Source organism: Seriola aureovittata, chromosome 17, assembly GCF_021018895.1.
Source record: "Seriola aureovittata isolate HTS-2021-v1 ecotype China chromosome 17, ASM2101889v1, whole genome shotgun sequence".
NCBI lineage: Eukaryota > Metazoa > Chordata > Actinopteri > Carangiformes > Carangidae > Seriola > Seriola aureovittata.
In genome coordinates this window covers 22344822-22372600 of record NC_079380.1, presented here as the reverse complement: position 1 = coordinate 22372600, position 27779 = coordinate 22344822, and the positions used below count along the sequence as shown (strand labels likewise).

Here is a 27779-nt window from a genome sequence, read left to right as displayed (position 1 = left end):
TGTATAGTAAGGTATAAAAACACTATACGACAATAAGGCATAAAAAAGTCAAAGTATAATAAGTCATAAAAAAGGCATCCTGAAGTAAGGCATAAAAAAGTCATAGTATAGTAAGGCAAAAAAGTCATAGTATAGTAAGGCATGAAAAGTCATAAAAAAGTCATAGTATAGTAAGGCATAAAAACGTACTACTCTATGGCATAAAAAAGTCATAGTATAATAAGTCATAATAAGTCATAATATATTAAGGCATAAAAAAGGCATAGTATAGTAAGGCATAAAAAAGTCATAGTATAGTAAGGCATGAAAAGTCATAAAAAAGTCATAGCATTGTAAGGCATAAAAAAGTCATAAAAAAAGTCATAGTATAGTAAGATATAAAAAGTCATAGTATAGTAAGGCATGAAAAGTCATAAAAAAGTCATAGTATAGTAAGACATAAAAACATACTACTCTATGGCATAAAAAAGTCATAGTATAGTAAGGCATAAAAGGTCATAAAAATGTCATAGTATAATAAGTCATAAAAGGTCATAAAAAAGTCATAGTATAATAAGTCATAAAAAAGTCAGCATAGTAAGGCATAAAAAGTCATAAAAAAATCAAAGTATAGTAAGGCAAAAAAGTCATAGTATAGTAAGGCATGAAAAGTCATAAAAAAGTCATAGTATAGTAAGGCATGAAAAGTCATAAAAAAGTCATAGCATTGTAAGGCATAAAAAAGTCATAAAAAAAGTCATAGTATAGTAAGATATAAAAAGTCATAGTATAGTAAGGCATGAAAAGTCATAAAAAAGTCATAGTATAGTAAGACATAAAAACATACTACTCTATGGCATAAAAAAGTCATAGTATAGTAAGGCATAAAAGGTCATAAAAATGTCATAGTATAATAAGTCATAAAAGGTCATAAAAAAGTCATAGTATAATAAGTCATAAAAAAGTCAGCATAGTAAGGCATAAAAAAGGCATAGTATAGTAAGGCATAAAAAGTCATAGTATAGTAAGGCATAAAAAAGTCATAGTATAATAAGTCATGAAAAGTCATAAAAAAGTCATAGTATAGTAAGGCAAAAAAGTCATAGTATAGTAAGGCATAAAAAGTCATAAAAAAGTCATAGTATAATAAGTCATAATAAAGGCATGGTATAGTAAGACATAAAAAAGTCATAGTATAGTAAGGCATAAAAAGTCAAAAAAGTCATAGTATAAGAAGTCATAAAAAAGTCATAGCATAGTAAGGCATAAAAAAGTCATAGTATAGTAAGGCATAAAAACGTACTACTCTATGGCATAAAAACTTCATAGTATAATAAGTCATAAAAAAGGCATAGTATAGTAAGGCATAGAAAAGTCATAAAAAAGTCATAGTATAATAACTCATAAAAAAGTCATAGTATATTAAGGCATAAAAAAGGCATAGTATAGTAAGGCATAAAAAAAGTCATAGTATAGTAAGGCATAAAAAAGTCATAGTATAGTAAGGCATTAAAAAGTCATAAAAAAGTCATAGTATAGTAAGGCATAAAAACATACTACTCTATGACATAAAAAAGTCATAGTATAATAAGTCATAAAAAGTCATAGTATAGTAAGGCATAAAAAAGGCATAGTATAGTAAGGCATAAAAAGTCATAGTATAGTAAGGCATAAAAAAGTCATAGTATAATAAGTCATGAAAAGTCATAAAAAAGTCATAGTATAGTAAGGCAAAAAAGTCATAGTATAGTAAGGCATAAAAAGTCATAGTATAGTAAGGCATAAAAAAGTCATAGTATAATAAGTCATGAAAAGTCATAAAAAAGTCATAGTATAGTAAGGCAAAAAAGTCATAGTATAGTAAGGCATAAAAAGTCATAAAAAAGTCATAGTATAATAAGTCATAAAAAAGGCATGGTATAGTAAGACATAAAAAAGTCATAGTATAGTAAGGCATAAAAAGTCAAAAAAGTCATAGTATAAGAAGTCATAAAAAAGTCATAGCATAGTAAGGCATAAAAAAGTCATAGTATAGTAAGGCATAAAAACGTACTACTCTATGGCATAAAAACGTCATAGTATAATAAGTCATAAAAAAGGCATAGTATAGTAAGGCATAGAAAAGTCATAAAAAAGTCATAGTATAATAACTCATAAAAAAGTCATAGTATATTAAGGCATAAAAAAGGCATAGTATAGTAAGGCATAAAAAAAGTCATAGTATAGTAAGGCATAAAAAAGTCATAGTATAGTAAGGCATGAAAAGTCATAAAAAAGTCATAGTATAGTAAGGCATAAAAACATACTACTCTATGACATAAAAAAGTCATAGTATAATAAGTCATAAAAAGTCATAGTATAGTAAGGCATAAAAAAGGCATAGTATAGTAAGGCATAAAAAGTCATAGTATAGTAAGGCATAAAAAAGTCATAGTATAATAAGTCATGAAAAGTCATAAAAAAGTCATAGTATAGTAAGGCAAAAAAGTCATAGTATAGTAAGGCATAAAAAGTCATAAAAAAGTCATAGTATAATAAGTCATAAAAGAGGCATGGTATAGTAAGACATAAAAAAGTCATAGTATAGTAAGGCATAAAAAGTCAAAAAAGTCATAGTATAAGAAGTCATAAAAAAGTCATAGCATAGTAAGGCATAAAAAAGTCATAGTATAGTAAGGCATAAAAAGTCATAAAAAAGTCAAAGTATAGCAAGGCAAAAAAGTCATAATATAGTAAGGCATGAAAAGGCATAAAAAAGTCATAGTATAGTAAGGCATAAAAAGTCATAAAAAAGTCATAGTATAATAAGTCATAAAAAAGTCATAGTATAGTAAGGCATGAAAAGTCATAAAAAAGTCATAGTATAGTAAGGCATAAAACATACTACTCTATGGCATAAAAAAGTCATAGTATAGTAAGGCATGAAAAGTCATTAAAAAGTCATAGTACAGTAAGGCAAAAAAGTCATAGTATAGTAAGGCATGAAAAGTCATAAAAAAGTCATAGTATAGTAAGGAATAAAACCATACTACTCTATGGCATAAAAAAGTCATAGTATAATAAGTCATAAAAAGTCATAGTATAGTAAGGCATAAAAAAGGCATAGTATAGTAAGGCATAAAAAAAGTCATAGTATAGTAAGGCATAAAAAAGTCATAGTATAGTAAGGCATGAAAAGTCATAAAGTCATAGCATAGTAAGGCATAAAAAAGTCATAAAAAAAGTCATAGTATAGTAAGATATAAAAAGTCATAGTATAGTAAGGCATGAAAAGTCATAAAAAAAGTCATAGTATAGTAAGACATAAAAACATACTACTCTATGGCATAAAAAAGTCATAGTATAGTAAGGCATAAAAGGTCATAAAAAAGTCATAGTATGATAAGTCATAAAAAAGTCATAGCATAGTAAGGCATAAAAAGTCATAAAAAAATCAAAGTATAGTAAGGCAAAAAAGTCATAGTATAGTAAGGCATGAAAAGTCATAAAAAAGTCATAGTATAGTAAGGCATAAAAACATACTACTCTATGGCATAAAAAAGTCATAGTATAATAAGTCATAAAAAGTCATAGTATAGTAAGGCATAAAAAAGGCATAGTATAGTAAGGCATAAAAAAGGTCATAGTATAGTAAGGCATAAAAAAGTCATAGTATAGTAGGGCATGAAAAGTCATAAAAAAGTCATAGCATAGTAAGGCATAAAACATACTACTCTATGGTATAAAAAAGTCATAGTATAACAAGTCATAAAAAAGACATAGTATAGTAAGACATAAAAAAGTCATAGTATAGTAAGGCATGAAAAGTCATAAAAAGTCAAAGTATAATAAGTCATAAAAAAGGCATAGTACATTAAGGCATAAAAAGTCATAGTATAGTAAGGCATAAAAAGTCATTAAAAAGTTCATAGTATAATAAGTCATAAAAAAGTCATAGCATAGTAAGGCATAAAAAGTCATAAAAAAATCAAAGTATAGTAAGGCATAAAACATACTAATCTATGGCATAAAAAATTCATAGTATAATAAGTCATAAAAAAGGGATAGTATAGTAAGGCATAAAATGTCATAAAAAAGTCATAGTATAATAAGTCATAAAAAGGTCATAGCATAGTAATGCATAAAAAAGTCATAGTATAGTAAGGCATAAAAAGTCGTAAAAAAGTCAAAGTATAGTAAGGCAAAAAAGTCATAGTAGAGTAAGGCATGAAAAGTCATAAAAAAGTCATAGTATAGTAAGGCATGAAAAAGTCATAGTATAGTAAGGCATGAAAAGTCACAAAAAAGTCATAGTATATTAAAGCATAAAAACATACTACTCTATGGCATCAAAAAGTCATAGTATAATAAGTCATAAAAAAGGCATAGTATAGTAAGGCATGAAAAGTCATAAAAAAGTCATAGCATAGTAAGGCATAAAAAAGTCATAAAAAAAGTCATAGTATAGTAAGATATAAAAAGTCATAGTATAGTAAGGCATGAAAAGTCATAAAAAAGTCATAGTATAGTAAGACATAAAAACATACTACTCTATGGCATAAAAAAGTCATAGTATAGTAAGGCATAAAAGGTCATAAAAAAGTCATAGTATAGTAAGTCATAAAAAGTCAAAAAAAAGTCATAGCATAGTAAGGCATAAAAAGTCATAAAAAAATCAAAGTATAGTAAGGCAAAAAAGTCATAGTATAGTAAGGCATGAAAAGTCATAAAAAAGTCATAGTATAGTAAGGCATAAAACATACTACTCTATGGCATAAAAAAGTCATAGTATAGTAAGGTATAAAAAGTCATAAAAAAGTCATAGTATAGTAAGGCAAAAAAGTCATAGTATAGTAAGGCATGAAAAGTCATAAAAAAGTCATAGTATAGTAAGGCATAAAAAAGGCATAAAAACATACTACTCTATGGCATAAAAAAGTCATAGTATAATAAGTCATAAAAAGTCATAGTATAGTAAGGCATAAAAAAGGCATAGTATAGTAAGGCATAAAAAAGGTCATAGTATAGTAAGGCATAAAAAAGTCATAGTATAGTAGGGCATGAAAAGTCATAAAAAAGTCATAGCATAGTAAGGCATAAAACATACTACTCTATGGTATAAAAAAGTCAAAGTATAACAAGTCATAAAAAAGACATAGTATAGTAAGACATAAAAAAGTCATAGTATAGTAAGGCATGAAAAGTCATAAAAAAGTTATAGTATAATAAGTCATAAAAAAAGGCATAGTACAGTAAGGCATAAAAAGTCATAGTATAGTAAGGCATAAAAAGTCATTAAAAAGTTCATAGTATAGTAAGGCAAAAAGTCATAGTATAGTAAGGCATAAAAAAGTCACAGTATAGTAAGGCATAAAAAGTCATAGTATAATAAGTCATAAAAAAGGCATAGTATAGTAAGGCATAAAAAAGTCATAGTATAGTAAGGCATAAAAAGGCATAAAAAAGTCATAGTATAGTAAGATATAAAAAGTCATAGTATAGTAAGGCACAAAAAGTCATAAAAAAATCAAAGTATAGTAAGGCATAAAACATACTAATCTATGGCATAAAAAAGTCATAGTACAATAAGTCATAAAAAAGTCATAGTACAATAAGTCATAAAAAAGGCATAGTATAGTAAGGCATAAAAAGTCATAAAAAAGTCATAGTATAATAAGTCATAAAAAGGTCATAGCATAGTAATGCATAAAAAAGTCATAGTATAGTAAGGCATAAAAAGTCATAAAAAAGTCAAAGTATAGTAAGGCAAAAAAGTCATAGTATAGTAAGGCATGAAAAGTCATAAAAAAGTCATAGTATAAAAAGTCTTAAAAAAATCAAAGTATAGTAAGGCAGAAAACATACTAATCTATGGCATAAAAAAGTCATAGTACAATAAGTCATAAAAATGTCATAGTATAGTAAGGCATAAAAAGTCATAAAAAAGTCATAGTATAATAAGTCATAAAAAGGTCATAGCATAGTAATGCATAAAAAAGTCATAGTATAGTAAGGCATAAAAAGTCATAAAAAAGTCATAGTATAATAAGTCATAAAAAAGTCATAGCATAGTAAGTCATAAAAAAGTCGTAGTATAATAAGGCATAAAAAGTCATAAAAAAGTCACAGTATATTATGCATAAAAAAGTCGAAGTATAGTAAGGCATAAAATTTGATAAAAATGTCATAATATAGTAACACAACAAAATTTCATAGTATAGTAAGGCTTAAAAAGTCATAGTATAGTCAGGCATTAGAAATAGCAAGTCATAAAAAGTCTTAGTATATTAAGGCAACAAAGTCACAGTATAGTAGGGCATAAAAAAATCATAATGTAGTAAGTCATAAAAACGTCAAAGTATAGCAAGGCAAAAAAAAGTGAAAGTATAGTAAGGCAAAAGATTTTGATGAAAACGTCATAGTATAGTAAGGCATAAAAATATTATACTACAATAAAGCTTAAAAGACATAGTATATTAAGGCAAAAAAAGTAATATTATAGTAAGACGTAAAAAAGTCATAGTGTAGTAAGGAATAAAAAAGTCATAGTATAGTAAGATATAAAAATCTATAGTATAGTAAGGCATAAAAAAGTCATAGTATAGTAAGATATAAAAATCCATAGTATAGTAAGGCATAAAAAAGTCATAGTATAGTTAGGCATAAAAACATGATACTACAATAAGGCATAAAAAGTCAGTAAAATAAGTCATAAAAAAGTCATAGTATAGTAATGCATGAAACGTCATAAAAATGTCATAGTATAGTAAGGCATAAAACATACTACTCTATGGCATAAAAAAGTCATAGTATAATAAGTATAAAAAAGGCATAGTATAGTAAGGCATAAAAAGTCATAAAAAAGTCATAGTATAAAAAGTCATAAAAAAGTCATAGCATAGTAATGTATAAAAAAGTCATAGTATAGTAAGACATGAAAAGTCATAAAAAAGTCATAGTATAGTATGTCATAAAAGTCATATTATAGTAAGGCATAAAAACGTAAATAACGTAGCTATGTTCATTCTTGGATGCATCTCACTTAGAAAATTAAAGTTATGAACTGAACTGCAAATTTCAAAATTAAACAAAACAAGTGCAGTGAAGTGCTGTATTTCTCATTTTGTTTATACGTTTAGATTTGTCAGTTATCAAGTCTTTCAGATGTGCATATTGAAAGTGATATGATAGATAAAGAATACCATCACCATATTTACCTAACTGTTCAACAGCTGCACGAAAGGATGTGAGAAGTCTGACTAATCAGTTTGACCTTTAGATCCACCAGAATGAACAAGCTGATAAAACCTTCAGATTCCTCTGTGTAGGCAATTTTTTTTTTTCTTTGAACTTATTAATGAAGACAACACCAGACAAAAGTTCTTAAGATCCCATTTATTTGTAGTGCAAAAGTAGAACAGACAGGACTACAAATCTTCAATGTGCCTCTATCCCCATGTGAAGTACCGTATGCTATAATCTACTCGACCATTATAATGATACAAACAAACACAGACAACCTCAACATTAAACCCTTCAAGCCATGCAAATGTGCATCAAAGATAATGACTTAACACCATAAATATCAACTTAAAATAATGAAACATCAGTAGAAAACATGTGCACACAACAGCAGGATCCTGGTCTGTGTAGATCATAGCACGAACATTTACAGGGAACAAGTACAAGTCATGAAACAGCAGCTCTGATGTGGGACAGTCTAAAGTTACTACATCTGCTGAAAAGGGAAATTAACCTGTAGTGAATAAAGGCAGATGCAGTGTGGATAAATGAGCCATCTAGTGCAGACTCCACCTTTTGTATCGGCCTCTGACTTCCTGTCAACAGACAACAAAAGAATTCCAGTGTACTGTTGAATGCATTTCCTTCCAGTTCAGATGAACTGTAAATGAGGTTGGTGGTAAACAACCATTAGCTGAGTCATTGTTTTTAGTGTTGTTGTAATTACCGACTCAAATTGTGTTTTCCAGTCCTTGTGATAAACTAAGAGGCCTTCTAGTTGCCCATGTTCACATCAGTCTAAAGTGGTGTGTGCAATTAGGTCGTACCCACAACTAACACCCTGTTTCAATCTTTGGGAAGAGGGAAAGGGAATGAGGAAAAAAAAAGAGCAATAAATCAAAATCATACGCAACAAATGAGAACATTGTTGAGAATATCATATGTGGAAGTCACATTATCACCAGGCATAAGAAAATAAACCTGCAGTATTCTTTACGTAAAATATATTTCTGCCAAATGAGACAGGAAGACGGGGTCGACAATGCAAATATCTCAAACGTCAGTGTCATCCATGGTTTTGAGCGAGGCACTGAACAAACCCACCGCTCCATCTAGAGAGAAAGTGCTTTGGTGTATCTTGTGAAAACTCTAGTAAGTTATTTTTTTATGAATATCAAGTTTAGAGAAAAAACAAAAGGTTCAAGTGAAAAAAAGATTAAAGCCATTAAGCAACCCTCATGGTCTTTTCAATGTCCTTCAGATTAAAACAAAAACATCTACTGAAAACACATGATCTAGAAAACCAAAAAAAACTATGAGAAAATTCAAAAACAAACAAACAAAACCAATGAGATGTACTAACGGCTGAGTGTGATTTCAGTCTGTAACTTGTGTAGCTTTGTCCTCTTTAGCATTAACAATAGTAAATGCATTACCCCTAATAACTCCTCCCTTGCCTGCCACATTTAAACTGTTACCTTGACAAAACTAGTTCATATTCCAACCTATTGTATAACATAAAATATATGTAAAAGAAATTTAAGAGAATTTAAGAAACAAGAGTGAGTACAAGAGGATAAAGAGGAAATAAATGTCACCTTAAAAGGTGAGACAGCCTCTTTTCAGACCCTGCAACTCCTTCTACTCCAGTAGTTTCCATTTGTTTCTATGGCTCAACTCTGGATTTAATCAACAGCAGAGTTAAACACAGTAGTATCTCTCTCCTCTGGGGATCCACAGAGCAAATAAAAAAAATTTCTCTGACCACTAGGAGCCAGCAGGGGGCAGCAGCAGCATTAAAAATACTCTGAGGTGCAGCAATCCAGTGAAGGCATAAAGGCAGTTACAGGGAGTTCACATGAAGTTTCCAGCAAATCACTTCATCTTCTCTATGCTTCGTTTCTGCATGTTTTTCTTCTCCTGCCTGGACGTTTGTTTTTTTTCACCCCCTTATCTCGGGTGGTGTCGTGTCAGGCCCCTCCTGGCGTTGGTGGACTGCCTCTGCTGAGCCAGGAAGGACATGGCCTGGTTGGACGGTCCCAGGCGCTCGCCGGACACTTTCTGATGCAACGCCATCCCCTGAGAAAGAGAGAGGCGAAGGAAGAGTGAACGGTCATCGTCTTGTACAGATGATTTGTCCGTTTTTTTCCCCCATATAAAAAACCATAAAAATGCTGCTATTTCGTCGACGTGTTTCTATGTATCTGTGCGCTCACTTACCATGTTGTACCAGGCAGAAATGATGAGTTTCTCCTCTTGGTCGTGTCTGGCTCTGCTCTTCTCATAGTCGTGCTGGGCAAAGGAACAGACCATCGTGCATTAGTGAGATTTAACGGAGCCAGAGTAACCCTCTCATTTGTGACTTTTTTTTTTTTTTTTTAACATTAAAAAAGGTTCGTACTTCGAGGTGGTGGATTTTTCTCTCCTTCTCTGCCAGCTGGTTCTTCAGAGCCTGAACGTCAGGAGTCGCGGCCACTGGCAGCTGCTTGGGATCCAGGGTTTTGATCACCTGCACACAAGAGAAACCTACTGATTAACACTGACGGACTCACGATGGAGAGCTCTTAAAAAAAATAAAAAATAATCAAAACTGATGCAGCAGAACCAGAAGTTTCATCTTTTGGCTGATTTGAATGTGTTGTTCCTGTAGCAGCTGTGAGCCTCAAGCGGATATGAGGAGGGAGCTACAGAGATCTGCAAGCTCACCTCTTTCTAACTCCACACTGCAAGATTTTTTTTTTTTTTTTTTCCATTTTCAAAGCAACACTGACTCAAGTGACATATTTTCACAAGTTTTTATACAACTTCTTTCATGTAGGTAATAGAAATCCCCAACAACTGTAAACAGATTTGGATGTGTTAAAAAAAGATAAAAAGAAAATCAGTGGAGTTCCCCTTTAAGCAGTAAAAAAAAAAAAACAACCCCTTATTTCCTATTTAGAGCCACATGCTGAGGACAACATGTTCTGTTTAGGTGGACTGACCGTTCTCGCCTTCTCCACGTAGCGTTTGTATCGCTCCTCCATCTGCTTCATGTCCTCGTCCTTCTTCCGCAGGATCTCCTGAAGTTCATCGATCTTCTTCGCCACTGAGAAGGAGGAAGATAAAAAGTGTTTAGGAAGAGAAGAAAGGAAGAAGCATGACATGACATTTTTTTTTAAGTAATGACTTACTGTTGCTGTCCACTTTAGGCTCCAGGTCATCGATGACCTCTCTTTTCTTTTGAAGATCTGTGTGAGCTTCATGGAGCTTCTCCCTGCGATAATCACATAACAAGAGTGTGTGAATTTATGTTTGAGCACACATGGATAAATGAAGCAAGCAGAAGTGAAGTACTTACAAATGCTCCTCAAGCTTTTTCTTCAATAAGGAAGACTAAGAAAAAGGAGGAAAAAAAAAAACATTAAACTCTAAACTCATAAGGTTTTCATAAATAAACACACACACACACAAACACACACACATTGTGAAAGTCAAGCTGTCAAAGAGTTAAATCATGGGCCATTTGGACAGAGGGTGGGCCGTACTTACGATAGCCTGATTTTGGCAGAGTTGATCGATGGGGGCAGGCGGAGAGAGACAGACAGAGAGGGGCAGGCGTTAACAGTGAATCACCACAGCAGACTTGGGTTAAATTCCCACACAACATTATCAAAAAAGTAGGAGAACAGACACTGCAGTCCTCGACAGCCAAGTGTGTTCAATAAACTCAACGTGCCATGCAAACATTAGGGAGCGTTTGATAAAACATCAGTGCTTCAAAAATAATTTTACTTACAATACAAGGAATATATGAATGTCAGTTTCTCAAATTTGTCAATTTAACACAAATTAATAATAATAATAATAATAATTATAATTCTTTTTGCCTTGATTATCTGATCATGGCAACAGGATCTAGTTGTGTATCTAGTCTCAACTTGTTCTGTTAACTATGATTTGTGATGAGGGAAGTTTGTAAGTGTGAAGTGACAACAGTGGGCAGAGGAGAAGGACGCAGCTGTCTCTCAACTCACATCCTCCGTCTTGCTGTCCTGCTCCTGGAGCGCTCTCTGGAGCTCCTCGATCTGAGAACGCAGCTCTGAGATCTGCTGCTGGTTCAACCTTGAGAGGGAAGGGACGAGGAGAAAGGAGAAGGACACAAAAACAGAAAGAGCAGAGAGAGAAGAAACAGAGAGAAAATAAGAAGGTTTAAGAAACATTGTGGAGAGAGCCACAAACAAAAATCAGGGGGATGATAGAAGATGTGAAAACAAAAGAGGAAAGATAAAACACAAGGTTATTAAGCTGCCTCAGTGGGTGGAAGATGTTTGCAAAGTATCATGTGGATCCTTGTACATCTGCTGCAGGCAGCGTTCATCCATTCCACCAAGTGTGCTGCCTGACCATTCAGCGCTCTGCTCTACTGAGCATGCTCACTCCACTCCTCTCCTCCTGTTACTGTTGCTGAGGATGCTTCCCACACCCTGGGCCTGGTGTTGCATTGGACACATACACAGCCACACACACACACACACACACACACACACACACAAACACAGTCCACCCACATGTCCACATGCCCACAGGCATGTAAACACACACACATACAGTCAAGGGACAATCTGGCTTTCTGCTGTCTGTCCTCTAGTCCAGCCCACACAGCTCAGTTGAGCACACAGTCCAGAGGGTGAGTTGACATTTAGGCAGATCTCACTCCTACTATCAGCCAAACAAGCAGATTAATGTCCAGGAACATACAATATGGCGACCTGGAAGGGGGTTGATTATTTAACACTGCTGAACAAGAAGTTGGACTGTATGTTGAGGACACACACACACACACACACACACACACACACACACACACACTACCTGTTCTGAGTTTCCAGGGTGTTCTTGCTGCGCTGAGCCTCCTCCAGCTCGGCCTGTACCTCCACTAGTTTCTGCCTGTAGGTCTCCTCTTGGACACACAACATCTTGTTTTCACTCTGCAGACGCACCACCGTCTCCCTGTCCAAGGAGCGAGCAGAGACCGAGAGAGGGAGGGAGGGAGGGAGGGAGTAGGAGGTGAAACAAAGGGGGAAGGAGAAAGTGGAGGACATATGAAATGGGGGACAGACGAAGTGGGTCAGAGAGAGAGAAAAAAAAAAAAGCTTCGCTGAGTTGACCCAGCCCTCTCTACGACAACGCCCAGGCCAAATGTGCAGCGCTGCCATGTGTCACTATTTGAGATGCCAAGTGCACATTCAAGTTCTAAAAATAAACTTTTGCTTTTGTGGTCGTGTGAGCAGGTCTGAGCCGTTTATCTCAGGCTGTAGAGGATGAATATAGGGTACGAGTGGGCCACTGATAATGACACCAGTACCAGGTTTAGAGGGCAAATCTCATTTGTTACGCCCAAATTTGACTGCTATGGCACACGTTAACCCCTCCACAGCGCAGCTTATACACACACATACATAGAATATTAATAACAACACACATACTTGAGCTCAGTAGGCATGATCTCTGCAGCAAGGTTTCCCACTGTGACACCACTGTCGCACAGACCTCCTGTGGAGAGAAAGAGACGGATTAAGTGTCAACAGATTTAATAAAATAGCTTCATCGGCTGAAAAATATTTCACTTTCCAAGCAAGATTTTGATTAATGCTCTTTTGGATTAATAAATTATTACAATTATAATTATTACTGTGATAAAAAAATTGTTCAGTTGCATCTGTTAGAATTATCTTTCCAATTTTGTTTTAATTATTTGTATTTTCACCGTCAGACACAAACTGCTGCTCCAACATTGTGAAAGCTGAGTTTACTGATGGATCACAACATTACTGTTTAATTTACTTCTTTACTTCTTGACTCAGTGCAATTACAACTCACCTGCTCCACTCAGACACCTCTGTTGGACTTGTGCGCACCTGAGCTCATCGTTTGTTTCCCGAAGTGTGTCTCTTTCTGAGATCAGACGCTGAGGAGCAAAGCACAACATACGCCGCCCTCAGCTTCAGCTCAGCACTTATTAAGAATCTATAAAGTCAATTCGTAAAAAATAAAACTGATATATAATGAAAAAACAAACAAAATAATGCACAATTATTTCTGTTAGACACATGGAGACAGACCTAAAGTCATTTTACATTACAGAGCCCCATGGTGTGAGGGGTTTCCTCCTGCATCTAAACTGTCACACTACATCAATGAGATTAGTACGACTTGGATGAAGTGAATGTAAATGTAGACCGCATGTCGGGACGGTGTGTATTTCTTAATTACTACCACAAGTAACCGAGGGCATTAATCACTCCTGTCAGATTGCAGAAGGTGCTAGAACTGACACTGGACGTGGGAGTCCACTGAAGAATAGTACGATATTTGCCTGGCAACAGTTCCTCCTGTGCGCTCTGTGATCATTGCAGCGAATGTGGATCCGCGCACGGACTGCCATCACTGAAATATAAACTACATCACTCCATCTTGTAAAATGATATGACAGGGCTTTTAGTGAGTGATCTTGATATGAGACAGATCCACTACAAACAGATGCTACACGCTGATAAAACACCACAGTAAAAGCACTGTGGTTCCACAATCGGACTTTTATTTCCCGACAGTGTTCATAAACTCACTTCTTTCTCTTTCAGCAGCGCGTCGTATTTGTCGTGAAGGTTCTTGTACTCAAACTGCCACTTCTCGGCTTTCATGGCCTCTGCCGAGTGCTTGGTGTGGAGCTCATGAGCCTGTAAGTCAGAGAGCACGAGAGTCTGTGTTGGAAAGAGCGCTCTATAAAAACTGCAACGTCCTCCAATGACGTGCAGAAAAACCAAAGCAATGTGTTTAACATCTCCCGGACGTCAACACAGGAACAAGTATGACTCTCCCTCCTCCTGTCAGCCCACAGCTTGCCTGTCTCTTGTAGGTGTCCAGCTGGTTGCGGACAGCGTTGGCCCTGCGCAGCTCCTCCTCCAGCTCGCAGGTGCGCTGCATGTACACGGTGTTGCGCTCCTCCAGGAGGCGCACCTGTCTGCGCAGGTCGCCAAGATCCTCCAGTTTCCTCTTGTACGTCTCCACCATCGCCTCGAGCTGGTTCACCCGGTCAGACGAATGCCTGAGGGGGGGGAGGAGGAGCGTCAGGAGCGTTGAGTGCCGGCACAGGAACATGGCTTGTAGTTAAACACAATACATCCGTGTGGATATGTACTTAACAACAGAAAACCAACAAGTCTCACGCCAGCCAGAGTCAACGCATGAAATTCATATTATCATACACAGAGGTCAGAGAGAGGGGCTGAATGGACGTCTGTGTGTGGGCAGCGTGGGAGTTGTTTCTGTGAGTGTAAAGTGATAAGAGATGAGCTACATCTTAAAAACAGAAAGCTGGTGATATTCTCTGTTTTTTTGATACTGTCAAGAAATCCCTTCAAAAGACCAGATAGACATCAACATGTCAGTTAATTCTCTGAACACTTTTGGACTTCCCTCCCCTGTCCCTGGCTCTCAGTTAAAAGCCTTTTCATTCCTACTGAAGATGTAAAGCTTCAAAAATGTATTTATTTATTTAAAAAGGCTGTTTCCTAAAACAGACGGTAGTTTTTAGCAATCATTACTCATGCAGGAGGAAATCGTTGGGGACTATTTCCAGCTGCAAAAATACGAGCTTGTGAGTATTTACAGCATCAAAGCAACATGCGAGGATCGACTTAAAGAAAATCTATAGTGTTCATTGTTATAAAGAAGCAACATGTCACCCAGTGCGAGGGTGTGGCTCATTCATGTAACTCATTCCTCTGTGTCATAGAGCTCCATTGTTGTCGAACAACACATCGAGCTGTGATCAAACAGACGATATTGTTGGTTTCTATCAAAAACTAATCCGTTAAAGAGACAACAGATATATTTTTCAGCCAAAATGGAACTTCAATGTCTCAATGAAGAACTTAACTCAATTAAATTAATAAAATCTTGGGCATTTAGTTTTCTTCCTCACAACAACTCCAGAAGATGTAACTTCCACGATAAATTCAAACTTGAAATTCAAACTGGCAGACTAGCGGTCTCACCTGAGAATGTCCATCTCGTCTTTGAGGGCCTGGGCCTCCTGCGCCAGACTGGTCAGCTCTTCGTTACGCTGCTGCAGGTCGGTCACCTCGCGCTCCAGTATCTCTCCCCGCACACGCATGTCGTCTCTGCTGTTCTCCAGTCTGAGACGGACATGAGAGAGGAGCAGCGGTTTGTGTCAGATATGAAACGAGGCAAGGTGAGCCAACGATGTTAAGCAAATTATGTAAATGTAAACGTGTCTATTATGTTATAGGCCTGATGAATGTTTCTACTTACAGTGTGACATTTGTCTTAAATTGTAGGTAGAATCCCTGGAATGTTTTCCTAAGTAAATCAAACTTTTCTGTGTGTGTGTGTGTGTGTGTGTATATGTATATATGTGTGTGTGTGTGTGTGTGTGTGTATACAGGCTGTACCTGTAGTTCTCCTCTTGAAGCTGCTCCATCTGACTCTGCAGCAGCAGCAGTTTCTTGCCAGTGATGGCAGTGGTGGAGGCGTCCAGAGAGTCGCAGCGGCTCAGCTTCTCCTTCAGAGAGCGTGTCTCCGCCTGAAGGGACGACTTCTCCTCCAGTGCCACTGACAACTGTCGGGTGGTGGGAGAGAGGAACACAGGACAAACATTGCAAAAAGAGGTGTAAAGACCGAGAGATTCATTATTAGACTGCTTAGAGAGAAGTGATGAAGATGCACAAAGTGACAAATCTACAGCTGGACAAAGAAGAGAAAGAAGACGCGCATGGAAAAAAACAAAAGTTGCATTCCCATTGCATCAGAAAAGTCCTCAGAATAAGATCATCCAGATAGCTGCCTCCAAAAAATCTTCTCTATCCAGTAATAAACATGTGAAAGCCAGAGTACTAGCACTCGACAGATTCACAGAGGAAAAACACTGATACACAGCGACAAACTCACCACCTTTAGTGCACAGAGAACTTGGATCACATGCTTTGTTCTCATTTCACATGCTCAGTCGTCAAAAGATAGTTAGTCAGCTGGTGTGCAACGGTCTCAGGCAGATGCAACTTTCTCAATGGCGGAGTTGTTAGCATTAGCCTTAGGGTCAAAACTAGATCCTCACGATATAAGTGGAAGTAATGAATATGCACAGCTCACTGGGGACCATTAGTGACACTGGTTATACTGTTAAAGTTGGAGGGGGGGGGGTGCTCTGACTTCAGGCTGATGAAGTTGGTTTGAACATTACATTAACAAAATATTTGTGTTGGGTTCAGGCTGAACTGAGGTTACAGTTAGACAAGCGGTGTTAAAAAGGGGAGTGTGCACTTACCTGCTGGACATCAACAGCAAAACCCTACACTGAACTTTAAGGACAGATTGCATACTTTAGCACAGGACCAGTGACAGTAAATAGCTTTCAAAACAACACAAATGACTAATCCCTATTGCGTGGGCTAAGTAAGTAAACAAACAGGTGGGCTGAGAGCAGTGCAAATTATTGTTGGCTACTGCTCCATCCCAAGGCAACGTGTCAGTTTTATATTGATGTTATGCAACTATTGACTGGAGTGCTTCTTTGAAAAAAACAAACAAAAAAAACAACTAATTTAATCCCTTCTCAGTCAGTGGTGCAAAAAAAAAAAAAAAAAAAAAGCAAGCCATGGGAACACAAAGTCTCAGGCGGGATAATCAATAAGGGTCAGAGCACAAAAAGCTGCAGGCACATACATTCAATAACATGCTGCATCCACACTACAGCAAAAAAAAAAAAACTAGGGCTTCAAATATCTCAGTCACATACACAGAGTTGAAACGGTTTTATATCACTCCAAAACCACAAAAGTTTTCCTTTTTGAGACGATGCCAACAGCTCTGTTAGACAAACACAAGCCCCAGTAGACCATATTAAAAGTTATAATCCTTAAGATTTTTTTATAGGATCAAACCCATTTCTTGATCCATTTAATTATCTTCATGATTAGATAGAAGACAGTAGTTTTTTAGTTTCACATGTGATTCTTATCGTGAAGCAGTCAAAGAAAATGAAATGTGGGTTACTGAGGTTTTCCCTGACAACGATTGTTCACAAGAAACAAACATTTTTACACGACCATTTTTCTGCATTTTTTGACAGCAGAATAGTTTTTAATACTGAAATGTAATGTTGATGATCAAGACGCAGCGGCCACAGTGAGCCGTTATCTCTGCAGGCGACACACCTCCAACTCCTCAGCAAGCTAACAAACTCTTTTAAGTTGATGCAAGTTTGTTTGGCTGCACTGTAAAAAAACAAAACACATTCCCCACTTCCTGTTCTGCCGTTACCAGAGTAACCGTGGGTGTCACCAAATCAACCACGAATTAAAATCTTAAGGATCATAACTTCAAGGTATCAGGAAATGTTTGCACCTGATTTAGTGAACCTACCTGATGCTCCAGGTCTTGGCAGCGCTGGCTCAGGTCCTCCTTCTCGTCTGCCTCCTCACTCAGGAAATAATACTTCCTGGACTGCAAACACAGAACGTGGGTACAGAGGAGATGTCACACCAGTCACAGCAGGAGGGAGTGCATTAGTGAAACATTACATTACACACATTACACAGAGGGGACTGAAAGTGTTGTGGGTTTCACCTGGTAGTCGAAGTCCCCGTAGGTTTCTGGGCTTCCTGGTTCAGATGAAGGTTCTTTTGATAAGAGCTAAGACAAAGCAGCAAAAAAACAAAACAAGATAATTTCCAAAAAGCAGTTTTATTCAATTTTCTGGACAACTTTGTTTGATAAAACCTTGCATACATTTTTTCCCCCATGTTCAATGTTATTTCCAGTCCCAGTGTCAATGCAAGGCTAAACATATTCTTGAAATATCACAGAGTTGGCTTTCTGGGACGCCGTTCAGTCTTATGCTTATCCGGATTTCTCTGATTGTGAATTCACCATGACTAAGAGCTGGGATTATTGCAAAGTAGGGAGAACCACGGATAAGGATAAGCAAGAGGTTCACTCACCTCCTGAATAGCTGTCATCACAACGTGCTGGACAGATTCCTCAAGTGTCATTATTTGCTGGATTTGCTCTGTGTTTAGGAGAAGACAACAACGGAGAGTAGTGACGGTGCAGCCAAATACAGATTAACACAAATAATCGCCTAAAACCAAACTAGAACTGCATCTATTTTCAGAAAACCTGTGCTCATCAAGCTAGTGTTTCACTCGCTGAGTTTTTGGTGTGGGGGGGAGACAGCGTGTGGTCAGTCTAAAAACTTGTGATGCACAGGCCAGGACTGTAATTTAACAAGAATCATGTGAGCTGACTTGGAGTAAATCCCATGTGTTATTTTCACAGATGGCTGCATCTGCCTGGTTTTCTTTCTTTTACAGGAGAGAGCGTACCTTGTTTTTTCTCACAACTGACAGCACAGCCCAGTACAAGCTGTACCAGCTTGCCCAGCTCAGTGACATCTCCCATCTCTCCTATAAGGTTAACATCTGGCAAGTGGTCATCTGACACCTGATGTCCAAGCACCTGTTCACAGAGAGTAAAAATGAGACAGCACTGAGTGTGAGATACTGGAAATAGGGGAGAAAATCTAGCAAAAGAAATACAAGAAATTCAAACACAAATGCAAATTTAAAAAAGTAAAATGATAAATAAAACCTTCTTACGTCATGATAATATTCCAGCATGCTCTTAAGGATCTTTTTCAAGTTGCTGACCTGAAAGAACAAAATGGGAGTTAAAATCTAGATCCTCATTTTCATCAGGGAAAAAGAAGTAAAAAAAACAAAACAAAAAAAACAAGACATCTGATTATTCTCGATTGCTGGAGGGCATTGTGTCATATCCTCCTATTTCACAAATTACCTTGAGGCGCCAGTTGGCCCCGCTCTCCTCCTTGATCCTGCCTAGCCATGTCTCATTAAACCAAGAGGGGTCTCTGTCAATGAGAGCACAAGAGAACTCTAGTGACAGGGACGACACATCTCTGGACATCAAGATTCAGAGGAGGCCACAGGGCAATATGGCTGTGTGCGTCTGCTCTGCTATGTACAATGACATTTGAGTAGTTCATTAAAGTCACATGTCACAGATGGTAATAATGCTCAAGAAGCAGTTAAAGTGACCTTAAAATAAGAGAACATTTTGTAAGATTCAAGTAGGAGTATGGGTATAAGGAAAACAAACAGTCCACGACGAGCTATAAAAGGTCATTACGCCTGGACAGACTGGTTTACTCAAAAATTGGACCTACACTTGAAGGCCACAGCAGGGCAAATACAATCTGAGAAAAAAGAAAAAAAGAAATAGTACCTGACAAATCTAGCCTCTATTCATAACATTGACATTTGCATAGATAATGGCCTTGTGCAATTTAAAAAGGCAGTTTAGTGTGAATCACAGAGATAAGCAAATCTAAGTAGGACCTGCGTGAATTTCAATCAGCCGTTTCCTCTGAGTTCATGTTGAACACTTAAATAATGAAAACAACACAATAACTGTAAATACTTAAACATATGTGTGTGTGCCCTTACATTCTGTGCAGCACGTGTCCAATGGCCACGCCACTTGTTAGGTCGAACTTGCTGTTGCATGATGGAACCTGAAATGTCTGTAACTGAAAATGAAGATGTTAAGAGTCAGTCATCAAATAAGTAACCTCTGATAAATGTATTATTTTTTATTAACTTTTAAATTAGTCTGAACGAAATTCACAAATGTGTTTCTCATTATCCACATTATATGCTTTATATACCACACTGTATACCATATGTGTGCATAAATTATAATGTGTGTGACTTAGTACCAGGTGTAAATCACATTATAATGGCCTGAATATCACAAAACAACTGTCAAATAATGCAGGTAAAAAAAAAAGGGATTTTCTCTAAACCCATTCAATCTTTCTAAATACTACTTAAATGCCTGAAACTAAGCAATCATATGGGATTTAGCAAGCTATTCATCTTAGTAGGTGTCTTAGTTAAATCCTATACTTGTCTCTGCGTGGACAAATGCCAAACAGGTGGATTTCCCCTGAGCTTGAGTAGTAACTATTTTGGATAGCCTAACATTACTGCAGGAGACTTCTAGCTTACACTAAGCTATTTGGGTTTTTTTTTTTTTTTTTTTTTTCTGGCAGTCAACTTTGCTGACCCTGCAAGACAGTTGGACAACACAGATAACAAGCTAACAGACCACAAAGGGCAAACTTCCAAGCTGTGTGCCTAGCTAGTTAGCCTGACTAGCTAGCGTTAGTTAGCTTAAAAAAAAAAAAACACACACACACACACACACAACTTTCATACCTGCCAACAACAAATGCGTCAATTTACTCAGTCAGTAATGTAGATTAAAGTAGTGTGTGAGGACTTAACTTACAAAAGTGGTGTTATTTTTCTTGTTACTTTGCCACCACCTGCTGTCAGCTGTTAGCCGGCTGTTAGCCTCGCTACTAAAACCTCGCTACTAATCAAACTTACCCAGGTTAACAGTGAGTCACACAGCTCCGCTTTATCCAGACTCATCCTGCTGCGCCCAGAGAAACCCCACAGGAGCTCGGAAAGAAGCGACGGGTTTTGGCTCTCAAGACTTTGTTTTTCCCCCCCCGAAGTTTGTTACTCACTCCACCTGACACCTTCCACGTCAGTCATTACCAGCCATGGCCTCCTCCTCCTGCTGCTGCTCCTGCTGCTGCTGCTGCTGCTCCTGATCGTTTCGCGTTTCGGCTCCTGTTATCCAAGCGAGCTCCCGTATTAAGAGCGTTCCCATGGAAACGGATTATGGCAACGGGTCAGCTTGTCTGGTCATGGCTAAAATAATAATAATAATAATAATGATGATGACAATAACAACCCGGTGTCTTGTTAAGCTCTCGTAATGGGGAACAACAAATTATTATTATTATTATTACTAAATCAATTTGTTTTTTTGGATATATTTGATCAAACCTTCATGTACACTTTAATTAAGATTAATCTCTTTGTACAGAGTGTCCTGGCGAATATAAGCAACATTAATACTATGGAGACAAATAACAACAAAACACAAAAACTCCACAATAACAGAAAATTAAACAGGCGTGTCTTTATAAAAATATTTTTTTTTTTAAAAAAAGAGAAAACTTTAAAAATACAAGACCAAGATTAAGAACAATTTAACTTACATATGTGTAATCATGTACATATATGTTTGTTTATGTAGTTTTTTGTTTGTTTGTTTGTTTTTTTAACCTTTGACAGAACTAAGTGAAACCTTTTCAAAACAAACATTTAATCCAAACATTTAAAGGGATGAATGTGTTCTGTTTATTTTATTTTTTTTTATTTTTTGATAAATAACAGTGACTTTATACCAATAAAGCCCTGCCACCATTGTGGCCCGAGTATATAGGCTACAAAAACCCCTTAATCCTAGATACAATGAATGGAATATGTTACAAGCATTAGTCACCTCATTCCATGAAACAACAGCACTTATAGGCTGTTACTCAGTTTTTGTTTCATTTCAAGGAACACAATCCCAACAATGAACTGTGGCCGACTTCTCTTTTGAAGGCCTCATTGTTTCCTAAACTTCCTTAAAGCACCACTGGATGGCTCTAGTTGACAAATAGCTATAGAAAACAACCTCAACTGGCAGCCCAGGACCTTACACTACCTCCTGTACTGCAGGTGTTTTGAAAAATGTTAATAGTAAGACATGTTCTCCTCTAAGTCGATGGAATGTGGATTTTAAAATAGAAGGAATCGCTCACTTTGCATTAATAAGTTATATTGGTTTTTATTCAATAATAATATATCACACCTTTTGTAAATGAACACAAATGTTCCACAGTGGTTGTTTTTTTATTTTAATTTTAATTTTTTGCAGTAGGGACTTCAGTGTTATCAAAAGGCCTCCAGAGTGTGACTATCACTGGTTTGTGATTTACAGCTGTAAAAAAAAACAAAACAAAAAACAACTTTCACTAGGTTTCTGTCAGAAGCCTCTCTCACATTTTTAACATGCTGTCACTCACGTACTCCCTTGCTTTGGTAATCTGTATATTTCCCTGTCCACACATCTCCTTCCTGCGTTCTTTGTCACCGTCACAAATCAAACTGCAGCGACCAATCACCGTCAAACGCTGCCCACTGCTTCCTGTTTACTCTGGCAAAGTCCACTGAGCTTGTTGAACACCTGCATATCATGAAATATTTGCCATACTTCCGTTCCTCCCCATCCACAAACCAGTCCGGTCACATCACCGGCGTACATCTGGCTTTACCATATTTGTCTGGCGGGAGTTCCTGTTTTTCTAGATGGTTTTCAAGCCAGAGGAATGCACATGTTTACCCATTCCCCTCGACTGGCTCGCACCGTGTTGTAAATCATACCACGATTACACTGACACGTTATCTCTCAGTTGATTATAGTAAAACTTTTATTATATACTTTTATCATTTAGTTTTGCCCTGTTTGTACGTGGTACATCTCATTCTCTGTCTCCCACACTCGAGCAGTTGTGTATGTGTTTACTTCAGGAGAGAAAAAGCTTGATGGAGGGAGGGAGGGAGGGGGGGGGTCTCAAATTGAGTAAACCTCCAGACTAGATTAAAACACCTGGGAGGAAGTGAGGTTCATGAGATGGGGGGGGTTCAACAGAGAAGTTAGTCACCCTCTGAGGGATGGGTCAGGGCTGACTAATGCCTGAGTGGCAGGAGGTGTGGCGTTAGGGACTCTGGCCAGGCAAGGCTCGAGCGGAGGCTGACTATTTTTGGCCAGCTCCTCTTCCTCCACTCTAATTCCTCTTTTCACCCGTTCTCTCTTTCCTTATTCCCCAGATGTGTTTCCTTCCTGAAAGTCAAAAGGCTTTACTTCTCCTCTTTTCCAACCTCACACTGACGCACTCGCATCCCTCTGGGGGGAACTGGAAGGGTGGAGGTGGGAGGGCCAGAAGCTAAGATTGAGTAATTATTCCTTTTTTTGAAGCTTGTGGTTTTCTTGTTTGGAAAAAAAAAAGACAAAAAAAACGGGGATGGTTCCCTTTTTTGAAAATTCTTCAAGACAAATGAACAAACTATCTGCATTCTTCACAAAACAAGGCTGCATAGCTGTTTGAAATTCTTCTGAAAAGTACAGCTGTTTTGCATTTTTACTTGTATTTATCAAAGCCCCCCCCCCCCCCTCCACCCAAAGATTGTTTCTTCACTTGGGTGTTTGACCTCCACTGTGCAGAAAGATATGTGCACTAAAAGGACGTTTTCACATTCATCTGCTGAGGGTGAAACGCTTCTCTCTCCTCAACCTGAAATTGAGTTCAAGTAGTTGTGACTTCACAGCTGGTTTGGCAAGTGTTCAAGTCCAACAAGTGTGATATGATATTTAACAGAAAAATCAACCAAACCTGTTCTAACTTTGGCAGAAGATTCATATTCAGAGGAAGAGATAAAAAAGCTAATTGACACCGTATCATACACAAGCTGTTATTGAAAACAGAGTGTCTTTATACGTTTTAAAACAGATCCTGAAGGGGCCTTTAAGTGTCCTCACTTACGACCTCATTTTCAGGTCATAGTTCAGCCGTGAAAGTCGGCAACAAACGATGAACACCCGATCCTTAAACAGCTCCCCACGTGGCGTTATTTGAATGAACGATGTGGTTCGGAGAGACAAAGAAAAGCTGCACCTTTAAATTTAAGAATGCCAGTGATGTGCGGCTGTGCCCAGGCATTCAGAGCGGGAATGTGCTGGAATGCTGGCAGCGGTTTGTTTCCCCTACAGCTTTCCCAGGTGTTACAGGGAAAGGAAAAACAACAGAGCCGCGGAGCAGTAGAAGGACAGGCTGTGTGAATAAAAGAAAGGGCGTGGGGCTGCAGGTGAAAGGCACCCAGGAGTCTCATCAGAAAGCTCCTTTTCTAGACATGAGGTCACCCATTGAGATACATATAGGCGCTGTCAAGACATGCAAACCAGAGGAGGGGATTAAAAAAAAACAAAACAGAGGTTTATGGCACCTCTCTGCCTTATCACCTGTCTCCTCCCTTACTCTGGAACCACAGATTTATGTCTTTGGTAAGGATAGGTAGTCAATAATAAACTCACCTCTGGCACCTGACAGGGAGTGGTCATTCTGAAATACATAAACAGGTTGTTGACACAGAGAGAGAGAGAGAGAGAGAGAGAGAGAGAGAGAGAGAGAGAGAGAGGGAGGGAGGGTGTCTGCCTTTAAAAGAACAGTTCTTATATCTCAGTTAAATTGAAGTGTATGCGGCACGTGTCAAGCACATTTCTTTAACACGAGAGAATATTCAGCCACTTCGTTCAGCTCTCTGGTGACTCAGTGGCTGTTGTGTCTGTGCCACTTGAAGACAGCAAAGTTTTTACTCATGTTGTGTAACAGACACTAAACGACCCTCATACTTATTGATCTAAATCTTAACATGACTCATGGCAACAGCAGCAACTGCAGCTGCTCTGTTCCTCTCAGACTCGATCCACTGTAACATCAAACCAGGGGCCGAGGTGGAGGTGGAGGAAGAGGAGGAGGAAGAGGAGGATGAAGGGATCAGCTGCGACGCGGCAGCAGACTCCCTCCATCATTGTCCTGGTATCGGTCAAACAGGTGCGCTCTGCTTGCTTTAACTCTCGCTGCACAATTAAGTTTACTCCCTCTTTGTGTTTCTGATAGGTCCGTCTCTACATCTCTGCCTGCTTCTCTCTGTCTTGCTTTCTGTTGCGACGCCTCACCCTCTCTCTCTCACGCGCACACACACACACACACACACACACACACACACACACAAACAGGCAGCACATGGCCAGCGCAAGTGAGTCACAGTGGACTGGTAACAAGTGCCTCTTCTCAGGGAGAGTCCCTCCATGTGTCCTTGTGATTAAGACCAATCCCCCTCAGTGTATCAGGTGCTTTACTTCGCTGGGCAACGTGAGACATGGCTCCATTGTCTCAGAGAGAACGATGGGCTGCGTAGTCCCTTCAGATATTAACTTGAGCTCGGAAACCAACAGACAGTGATAGTGGGGTATTTTCGTTGCTTTTTTTGGTAGTTTTGACACAGATTTGACAGAACACTTGTGCATCTAAAAATAGAAAATATTGAGGCGTATTCCATGAGACACTGGGGCTCTGGAGGATGCAGCTCCTTGGATAGCTAGCTGACTGGGCTCATGGACAGTAGGGTGTGCAGAGAGGGGCGACTTGCCCAGAAGCGACTGCAGCTGCACACAATATGATTACAGCATGGAGAGCTAGAAGGACGGTTACAGAGAAATACATTTTTATTGTCTTTACTTGTTTAAAAGGTGGATTCTACACAAATTACACACAAAAAAAGTTATTTTAAGAGACATTTTATACATGAAACGCAGTATATTGACATTTTACAACAACGCTATGCTAACGCTAGCATGCTAACACGGTCTCAGTGACAATGCTGGCATGCTAATGTTCAGCGGGTGTAATGCTCAACTTTTTAACAGCCTCAATTTAGCATATTAGCATGCTTACTTTTGCTAATTATCACTAAACACGAAGTCCTGAGGCTGGTGGGAATGTCATTAGTTTTCAAGATATTTGTTCATAAAGCAAGTTTTGCCGTAACAGGAGCAAATCGTACGGGGGTCACCAGGTGTGAGAACTAAATAATATCAGCGAATATCACCTCTTGAAGTCGTGGTTAAACAGGAGTCTGATTATGGTGTTTTTTAGTGGTCATGAATGCAATAATTATCGTGCAGGACTAATAACAGGCTAAAGGTCCAGCACTTAAGCCTGCTCCTCCCAGCACATGTCCACAAACTAGCAAACACTCCTCATACACTCACGCTCAACTGTAACAATAGAGGAGCGTGCACGACACTCCACCTCATCAGCACGAGCCAGGTGTACTTTTGCTCCACCCTGTTTGCCTTTTCAGATACGCTCCACACACCCTGTACCAGAATAGTCTGTCCTGCGTGGGTGCTGCCTGTGTAACCGAACTTGGTGGCCTGCTGATGCTGGTGGCGGCTGGCTGGATTTACTCTGGAAGGGTGTGTGTGGGTTAACAAGACCGGGCCTGCTAAAAAGGCCTGTTGTCCCAGTGAAACTAGCGATCAGTGTCATTACTCCAGAAAATAAGTGAAGGTATTAAAGTATAAAGTAGTAACTGGCAGGTGTGTCGATCTATGTCGGTGTTTATTTTTTTCAAACACTCACGTGATCATATGTGAAGGATTATTAGTCGTTGCAATTGTTCCCTCTCTCCATTAAGACCCTGAAAATAAGTATTTTCCTATGTGATTCCATTTCAGTCCTCAATCTGCACGAAGGTTCATTTGAAGCTTTTGTTAGGGAGGCATCTCTTTACAGCTCGATTCATTTCAGCCATTAACAACTGTTTCATTGTACATAGTCAGTGCAAGTGAGTGTACGTCGGTATGTGACCTGAAAAAAATGTGAACTTATCTTTTAATAGCAGCGATCTCCAAAGCCACCGTCCTTGACAGTTTGCTGGGTGTGAGACTTGGATTCTAATGAGTTGTCAACACATGCCAAAAAACGTCAACCACACCTTCAGCCTTGCACAACTTCCCTATTCTTTTGGTCTGCTCACTCTCAGCAAAACACACCCAAACGATCTTCACCCTGCAGTCCCCTCTGTGCTTCAGTGTTCTGCAGCCAGCCCGGCTTAATTGATGCCCTTCCCTAACAGCCTAAATTACACAGCTGAGCTTTGAGGCCAGAGAGCGGGTTGTCAACAAGTGTGGCCTGAGTGAAGCCGCGGCCCTTCACCCGGAGTGACACTCCACCTGACTCAGCAGCACACAGGCCCTGTTTACTGGACCTGTCCACCGCAATCAACACGCCTGCATCTGGCCTGACTGTAATTCCACTGTTAACCTCATCAGTGCTGAGAGAGGGGGGGGGGGGGGGGGGGGCGGAGGGGAGGCTTATCTTCCCCTCTCTCTCTCTCTGTCCTTCCTCATTCACATCATCCACTTGGGCACGCAGGGAAACAAATTAGGCTCACACGCACAGGGCAAACACTGCGTCTCCTCACGAACACACAGTGACAGTATCTGCATAAATCATCCTTGCAGAAAATGCTAAATTGAATTGCAGTTTCATTTGCTACACACAGTGCCTGCACATAATGTACAGCAAATGAAATTAAAATTCAATATTCCAATTACAGCCACAGTTAAAATGAAAACGAAAGCTGTATTTAGGCTGCCACATATTTTACCATATTGCAAAGCACAACCCTGCAGTAAAATATTAAATGGAGCAATCACATTTGCATTTATTTAGAACAAAATAAATAAACAAATACCCTACGTTTCACTTAATACTTCATGTATGTTTTTTGATTTATTAAAATTTCTTCTTTCTGATTTGGTCTTGGTTTGTGCTGTAGACTCAGTCGCACAAAACAGAAAACAGCTCAGCCATAAATTCTACCTTTACAAAGATAATACAATGTTCAGTTTTGTCAGAAAGGTGTTAATAACACACCACCACCTAGCTTCAACCAAGGTAACAAACACTGTGCTGGTGTGTTGGGGAGTCGTCAACTTCATGTAATTAAACTCGTACTTTAGCT

The 27779-nt window shown here is 38.2% G+C and overlaps 1 protein-coding gene across 1 annotated transcript; it reads right to left on the bottom strand.

Annotated features, from left to right (window-relative positions):
• Positions 1 to 7338: 7338 nt before the first annotated feature.
• LOC130185327 (protein Hook homolog 2-like) lies at positions 7339 to 20913 on the bottom strand. The gene is made up of 22 exons (XM_056401740.1): positions 20676 to 20913; positions 19728 to 19810; positions 19060 to 19132; positions 18861 to 18911; positions 18588 to 18720; positions 18204 to 18271; positions 17830 to 17895; positions 17626 to 17706; positions 15657 to 15823; positions 15240 to 15380; positions 14086 to 14287; positions 13809 to 13919; positions 13063 to 13150; positions 12669 to 12735; positions 12055 to 12192; positions 11217 to 11304; positions 10541 to 10575; positions 10374 to 10456; positions 10185 to 10288; positions 9602 to 9709; positions 9421 to 9492; positions 7339 to 9279 (listed from the first exon to the last, which is right to left on the bottom strand). Exons 1-22 carry the CDS (start codon positions 20718 to 20720, stop codon positions 9151 to 9153), a joined length of 2133 nt encoding a protein of 710 aa, XP_056257715.1. The 5' UTR covers positions 20721 to 20913; the 3' UTR covers positions 7339 to 9150.
• Between the last annotated feature and the right edge of the window lie 6866 nt (positions 20914 to 27779).